The sequence below is a fragment of the Bombina bombina genome, chromosome 3 (genome assembly GCF_027579735.1).
Source record: "Bombina bombina isolate aBomBom1 chromosome 3, aBomBom1.pri, whole genome shotgun sequence".
NCBI lineage: Eukaryota > Metazoa > Chordata > Amphibia > Anura > Bombinatoridae > Bombina > Bombina bombina.
The window spans coordinates 1,058,526,168-1,058,535,065 of NC_069501.1; the positions used below are offsets into that span (position 1 = coordinate 1,058,526,168).

Sequence of the window (8,898 nt, forward strand, 5' to 3'; positions counted from 1 at the left end):
AGCAACCGGTAAACAATACCACCGTGACTATATCGGGCAATTAAATCCCGTTTCCAAAAGTGAATGGGCATAACAGCCCATTAACAGTATACTAGGCACTATACATTGGTCTAAAGTTACCAACCCCAGCAACCCATATTGCTCACAGTGAAGATCATGCGATAGGGGCGCAAATCATTAAAAGATATTATTATAATCCCGTGTAAATACAATTTAAAAATTTTTTAAAAAATGATCAAACATTTATAGCAGGGACATATGAGCGATATATTGGTCTAATAACGGCAGATCTGCATGGATTGAATCAGAGCCAATCAAATTTACCTGCCTAGGATACGTATCTAACCCACTACTCTTTCTACAATCAAACCCTATTATTTCTTGCCTCCTGGAGCATGCTCAGAAACCCGTAAGGACCCACTAGGATGAAAATCCATGTGAATAGTTCTGGGTGACTTAGTATGCGTCCATTATTGGTAGGTACTGTTGAAGATTTATTTGTTGTAGAACGGTCCAAAGTCAAGGACAGTATTCAGGCCCCTAGGGACCAGAATGTCCAGCGTATGGATCCATTTCGTTTCCACTTGTAGCAACCGGTTATCCCTGTCACCACCCCTTCTTAATGGTGGTACATGGTCGATTAACATTGACCTCAGGCTTGATAGGCTATGATTACGTTCAGCAAAATGCCTGGCGACCGGTTGTTCCGACTCCCCCTTTTTTAGTGCCTCACGTATTGCACAGCGGTGGTTAGCCATCCTGTCCCTGAAACTTGTTATGGTTTTACCAATATAAACCAGAGAACATGGACAGACTAACATATAGATGACATATGTGCTAGTGCATGTTAGTCTGTGACGGATGGTGAATCGCCTATTCGTGTGCGGATGCTGGAATGTCTGGCCCCTCATCATGGTATTGCAAGTAGTACAATTACCACATGTGTAGCATCCATTCTTGGACGTCTTCAGCCAGTTATCCTTCTGGTAGCATCTGACCGGATCAGTCTTCACCAGGACATCACGCAAATTTTCAGCCCTGCGGTACACCATCCTCGGTGGTTGCATCCTGTTAAAGGGGAGAGTTGGATCCGTTTCCAGGATCGGCCAATTTTTCTGAGCCGATTTCTTAAGTATGTCGCTAGTTGGAGTATAAGTGGTCACGAAATTAAGCCTTTCAGTGTCCTTTTTAGGCTTATCATGTCCTTTACACTTGGGGTCTTTTAGCAGTTCCTCCTTGGCGTTTCTGACTGTTCCTTTGTCATAGCCTCTTGCTACTAGTTTTTCTTCCATAGTGGTTAGTTGATCAATCATAGTGGGTACCTCACTATTATTGCGAATGACCCGCATCAGTTGAGAGGTGATAATCCCCATTTTCTGATGTCTGGGATGGAAACTCCTTGCTTCTAACAAAGAATGGCTTCGTATATAGCGAAGTGCCAAATGAGCAACCATCCTCAGACATGATTTTATATATGTTAAGATCCAGGAAATGTATGGTCTCATTACTAAATTCTAACTTGAACCTTATGGGACTGTCCATGGTGTTCAAACATGTCACCCACTCCTGTAGTTCCTCATTGCTGCCCCCCCATACCAGAAGGACATCATCGATGTACCGTGTATAGTACCTGATATGGGGGTGAGCAAATGGTCTCATTAGAGTCTGTTCGTACCAGGCCATATATAGATTGGCATATGTGGGTGCCATGTTTGAACCCATGGCCGTCCCTGACACCTGCAAAAAGTATCCATTCTCGAACTTGAAAAAGTTTTTCTCTAAGCACAAGGTAAGTAGTTCGCACAGGAATTCAATGGGAGGACCCTCATAGAGGGGGTTCCCAGTCACCATGGACCTGACAGCCGCCACCCCCCCCCCCCCATGGGGAATAGAGGTGTAGAGGCTGTCCACATCCATGGTAACCAGGATATCACCCTCCTGTAATGTGGTATAGTCCCTTAGGACATTCAACAAACTCGGTGAATCCTATAAATATGCCGGTGTTCCTTTAACCACCGGTTGAAGGAAGAAGTCTATATAGATGGCCAAATTAGATAGCAAGGAGTCCCTGGCAGACACAATAGGTCTGCCAGGGGGATGGTCCAAGGTCTTATGTATTTTTGGCAGAAGATACAGGACAACAAATAAATCTTCAACAGTACCTACCAATAATGGACGCATACTAAGTCACCCAGAACTATTCACATGGATTTTCATCCTAGTGGGTCCTTACGGGTTTCTGAGCATGCTCCAGGAGGCAAGAAATAATAGGGTTTGATTGTAGAAAGAGTAGTGGGTTAGATACGTATCCTAGGCAGGTAAATTTGATTGGCTCTGATTCAATCCATGCAGATCTGCCGTTATTAGACCAATATATCGCTCATATGTCCCTGCTATAAATGTTTGATCATTTTTTAAAAAATTTTTAAATTGTATTTACACGGGATTATAATAATATCTTTTAATGATTTGCGCCCCTATCGCATGATCTTCACTGTGAGCAATATGGGTTGCTGGGGTTGGTAACTTTAGACCAATGTATAGTGCCTAGTATACTGTTAATGGGCTGTTATGCCCATTCACTTTTGGAAACGGGATTTAATTGCCCGATATAGTCACGGTGGTATTGTTTACCGGTTGCTATGGCAACCTGAATGGGCGACTTAATATCATGTGGTCACGTTACGTAACGCAGCAACGTCATGACGTCATTGCGCACAGGGTAGAACAGCGCACAGGAGCGCCAAGTGAAACTGTATTTAAGGTGATGGGTGTTAAGGTATGATAGGTGAGTGGTTGGGCATTAAGTTGTCTATTTTTGACATTTGGCAAAGGTGTTATGTGAACACCGAAACGTTATGTCGTTTTAAACTTGGCTTATTAAAAGTTATATTTTATTATGAACAGTGAGTGCCTTTTTTGCTTTTGGAATTATGGACTTTGATTTAAGTGCACCCTGGCTGCTGTATAACCGTTTGATGTGCTAATCTGTTCTTGGGACTTTCTATATATATATATATATATATATATATATATATATATATATATATATATATATATATATATATATATATATATATATGTATGTATGTGTGTACATGTGTATTTAAAGGTGTATATATTTACAGACACACATATAAACACAAAACTATATGTACACACATATTTACAGTATATATATAAAAATATATGTATACACATATGTATAATATGTATAAGGAGCCTTTTATTGTCAAGTAGATGAAAAAATGAAAAAAAAAAAAAACATTTATGCAATATTCATATTAAATAATAATTTTAACTATGTATTTACTGTACATATTTGACATTCCAATGTTCTGCACATAGCAGAATATGCTCATGGCAGAGCTTTCCAAACTTTTCATGTTGGTGACACACTTTCTAGACCTACATCATTTTTCGACACAGTAATTCAGTTGTACTAGCAAACAGGAGGTTAACTAACTTGAATTTTTAAGCTTCCACTTCCTATCCATATATCAAGAGCAGGAGCAGCAATGCACTTCGGGGTGCTAGCTGCAAAAAAAACAAAAAACACTTTGACTTCAGCTCAGCGTTTAAGCTGCCACCCTCAGAGCTCTGTGAGGCCGACTGACTACTGCCCAGGCTACAAACACACTGCTATCCCACTCGCTGACTACACATGCAGTCACAAGCTGATTGAGGAGACTAGACTACATGTGCAGTCAGGAGCCAATCTGCCGCCAAAGCCGCCAATGGGAATAGTTTCAGTTCCCACTGAGCTGCACCAATAGGTTAACATGATCTGTGACCCACTAGGTATCAATCACGTGTCAACCATGTGATATGTGTAGCAGGCAGGCAGGATGTCAGAAACCCCCCAAAAAAATTAAAAAAAAATGTAAATTCAAAAAAATTAGTGCTGAAGCAGGGACACACCTACACACTGCAGGCGACACACTAATGTGTCACGACACACAGTTTGGAAAGCACTGCTCTATGTATTTATCAATAGATATTCCTATATATAGCTATATATATATATATATATATATATATATATATATATATATATATATATATAAAAAGAGTAAATCAATTAGCACTCTCTGGGCTTATCGTGTAGTGGATATTTTTTTCTAAAAACAGTTACTGTTTTTAGAATAAATATCCACTACAGTAGGGTGTTAGGTTTTTTTCCACTGTTTTTGCTCCACTGAGTTCTAAGGGGGAATACGTTATTACATGATTAATATTCAAAGTTTGTTTTTTTATGCCTGTTGTGTAAGCGCGCAAGCGAAAAAAGTTTACTTTCAACTTGTAATACGAGCGCAACCCGATAAGCACAAAAAACTTCCCTCTTATGCAGTTAAAGCTCGAGTGGGAGCATTAAATAATGCTCCACTTGTAATCTGTCCGTGTTTTATGGCTCCCTAATGTTTCAGTCTTATGACATATGTTTGTCTCTCCATCCTCTTATTCATAATTAGGACAAATTATAGTGGATGGACTTTAAAGATTGTATTAGATTTGTGGATTGCTAAATTATTAAAACCTGTATAATTATTTGTTCTCCAGTATACAAATTATTTTAAAAAATCTATCTGTAGATATACCTCTAAAATTTTAGAATAAAATGTATTGTTTGTTTGTTTATCTATCTATTATTATCATCTATCTATCTATATTACATCTATCTATCTATCTATCTATCTATTACATCTATCTATCTATCTATCTATCTATCTATCTATATATCTATCATCTATCTGTCTATCTATTTTTCTAATCTATAATCTATCTCTCACATATCTATCTATCTATCTATCTATCTATCTATCATCTATCTAATATTATCTATCTATCTATCTGTCTAATATATCTATTTATCTATATATTGTCTAACTATCATCTATCTATCTACATACAATTTGTATCTATATATGTTATGTACTTTATTTGTTTTCAGTTACAAACAAGATGTTAAGAGTTTACATCTTGTTTACATTGCTACACTGAAACACTAAAGGAGTCAACTGCATCACAAGCTAACACACAGATACACATAGCCTCAAAAAGTCCCATTTACTACAAGTCCTTTAAGTAAATGCACAGTTAAAATGTTTGTGTAACCTGCTGTTATTTTTTTTTAATAGATACTACTTTTAGAGAATCTATTGTCCTTGCATTTTGTACCACAAATATGTGCACTTGCACACATACAGGTATCCCCTGTGTCCACACTTTATTGTCCAGAATGCCATGGGGCGGATTCCCACCTGGAGTTCTGCTGCTGACTCCAATTATCCTCCCAGTGTTCTCTGCTTTATTAGTTTTCTTTCAGACATCAAAGACTTGTTTTAACCTATTCAGCCTCCTGTTATCCTTTGGGGATCATTAGTGTATGCTGTATACATGAGAGTGGGGTCCTTATCAGGGTCAGCCCCACTTTACTGCATCTCATCTCCTCATAGGGTGGCTGAATTATCTATCTATTTATCTACCTATATATCTATATACTGTATATATATAATATACAGTATATATATATATATATCTCCTTTTGCCGTCAATCTATAGCTGATATGGAAATAATGCACAAGAATTTATATTTAGAGAGAACAGTGCAAAATGATTTTGGTGCTTTTAGGATAACAGAAGAAGCAACTTTCATGATTAACAATAGTGCTAAAAAGAAAATGGTCTAATATATTACATCATTTGATTATTGCACCATTGCTTGCATATAACTGTTTATAACTCCTGCAATGCAGGTTAAACACTAAGGGGTCGATTTATCTTATCGTCCGACCAAGGAGATTGCCAGCTCCTGCCCACTTGTAATTGGCTGTACACGGGCAGGGGGCGGAGTTGCACAAAAGCGCAAAACTGCGTTCTTGTGCAATGCTGTATACCGGCAGCAGAATTCAGCCCGCCAGTGGCAAGCTGCGGCAGAATGGAGCATGTATGTACACCCCTGCCCGCTGTAGCATGATAAATCAACCCCATAGTTCAAGTCAGCTTCAAAACAATACTAAACTACTGGGACATAGCTGGTGAGCCAATGACAAGAGACATATGTGTGTAGCCACCAATACTTACTAGCTAGCTAGTGATGCATCTGAGTATATCTAGATATGCTTTTCGACCAAGAATACCAAAATAATTAAGTAAATTTAATAAAGTTATTTTAAAGGTCTCCTAAATTTGCACGCTGTTTAAAGCATACAAGTTTAATTTTGCCTTTCATGTCCCTTCTAAGGAATATTGAATTAGTTTACTGCATTGCAAATATCTGCATACAAAATATATAATTTATAAATATTTAAAATTATTTTTGTTAGCAAAATGTGTATCACTTTGCAGCCCATGGATATACTCCTTGAAATTATGATTTGTTATGGTTATCTTATTTTATATATATATATATATATATATATATATATATATATATATATATATATATATATATATATATATATAAATGTATTTATTTTTTTAAAAAGGTACATTAAAAGTACAGCAAAGTACATTTGTGATATACTCAATTATATAGATTTTACCTACCTTGCTGTTTCTCCATGTTCTCCTTCCAGGTAAACAGGATCCTGTAATTGTTTAGGTACATTACTACCAAATTAGCCATAAACTATTTAATTATGAATACAATTACTACTACTACTAATAATAATAATAATAAAAACTTTGCAATGTTCTCTTGTCATTTACTCTGCCTAATTGTTTCCTGTAAACTCAGCAGCATATCCAAAACCCTACCCTGTAACATTCTACACAGTGATTAATTAATCATAGAAGGACAATATTAAACATACTTGTTGTCTATGGTTATGTACTTGAAAAAAATAAATGTAAATAAAAAATGACACATTTCCTTTTAAAGTATTTATTTTGTATGCAGAATTTTTTACAATGTGATACTTAATTCTTTATAAATACAAATTACTTTAATGTCTTTTTAATATAACCAAAAGCTACTACTAGATACTCTGGTAAAATTATTTTTTTAGATTGCATGAACTAATGAGTTAGAATTAGTGCCAGCCCTGAAGGAAAACTGCTGCAGTGCAACCTATTGGCATGGTATAATTGTGTGCATAGGTCTTTGATCTCAAAGTTCCTGTGTTTCAGGATACAGTAAAGATATATGCAATCATTTTAGTAAAATACTGTTACACTGAGAAAAAATTATTTTCATAAGTATTGTCAGCACATGAAGTGGACAGCATTTTATACAAGCACCAGGCACGTTTTTGAAGTGTTTAAACAACTTTACGACTGATATTGTAATACAAGCACAGATCATGTCACAGTTGAGTCCCCTGGATTACAAATGGATAATTACCTTACACTAACTAGTCACAAACCCTTTCCTCTTGACCTCCCTCTCGGTGGTTTCATGGGGGAGGGGCATTTAATGAGTAATGGTGGGTAGGAGAGGTGCATGTCGAATGAGCCTTGGGGCAGTGGGTGGATCAGAAGCTCCCCTCTCAGGACCACAAGAGCTTCCAGCACTCAGATCTTCAGAAGCAGCACAGACTCAGTGAGAACGGCAAGGAGGGGGGAATGGCATCACCTATGATAGAGGTAACTTAATAGCCAACTTTGTCAAACGGTACTGGAGGAAAACCTAGAACTCTGTTTATGTTATTCTTTAGTACATTTTATTTATTGGGGGGGGGGGGGGTGCATGCACCTTCAGTCATCAATTCCACAGCAGGATACTTTTTTAGCTAGCACTAGTGTGGCATACACTTAGACTAGCGTGGCAAGTGATCTTATAAAATGATTGTTCGCATTGTGGCAGATATGTCAGTATGAATAAGTGACATGAGAGAACTGTTTGAGCTGCGGAACTGGGGGGGGGGGGGTGTATGAAATGACAGTTTGTATAGGAATGAAGTGAGCTCTGTTGATAACATGAAACAACGCTGGAATGCATGACATGAATATGAAATAATAAAATGCAGTACATGCCACTAAATCATTAGCTACATAAGCTATAGCCACAGTAGATCGTTATATGTTAATATGAATTAATTCACTGTTTACTGGGGTATACGTTTTTAGATCCGCCCTAGCGGTAGTATGAATCTGGGGGCAACAACTTGTGTACTTGTTTCTATCTAATAATGCTATTTTGTTTACTTCTGTTTCCAGTGGAATCATTTTGAAATGCATTTGACTTACACGATTTATTTAGAAGTCATTGGCTTCAATAATTGAATGAATGTAATTGTGTTTCAAAAAAATAAAGTCAGTAACCCCCGGAAGAGCAGTATTTATGTTAAAGGCAGATTTATTTCTCTTTGACACTTATGCTGTGACACCCCCTGCCTGACAAGATGATGGAGAATCACAAAATCAGATATACAGCAGGATGTTGGTGATAGCATTATTAGGGAATTGCATTGTATGTTACTTTAGGTTAAATACAGAAGAGTGAGGACAGTGAAGAATATACTCATATTTAAGATATAAAATAGCATTTTGTTCTATAGGGTATGAAAACAGTGACCAATGAGAGTGGAATATGAATATGATATATAGTTCTGTGTAGAAACTTGAGATTTGGTAATGTGTGTTGCTGTAGATCAAAAGCATCCAACTAGTGTGTCATAGTCTTTATCAGGGCTAGCTGTGTGTGTCATTATATATTGTGTTTGGGGTCTGTGCTAATAGTGTGTGCCAATATAGAATTAGATATAGGAGCTCAATATGTGCCAGTGACACTACAGTATGATATATAGGTAGCTGGAGAGACAGTGTGTGTTATAACCGATTATAATATATGGGGTGATTGTAGCAGGATGTGCCATAGACTAATATATAGGAAATCACATACAGGTGTGTGTCACTATATATATATTTAAATGTTGGGATTCATATTTAGTTGTA

At 37.0% G+C, this 8,898-nt stretch overlaps 1 protein-coding gene across 1 annotated transcript in view; it reads left to right on the forward strand.

Annotated features, from left to right (window-relative positions):
- Window positions 1-2,671: 2,671 nt before the first annotated feature.
- The window catches only part of SP7 (Sp7 transcription factor), a 28,811-nt gene continuing 22,584 nt past the window's right edge, over window positions 2,672-8,898 (forward strand). Inside the window, exon 1 of the mRNA XM_053705543.1 lies at window positions 2,672-2,779. Coding sequence (XP_053561518.1) covers window positions 2,672-2,779 — 108 coding nt within the window. The remainder of the gene's footprint in view (window positions 2,780-8,898) is intronic.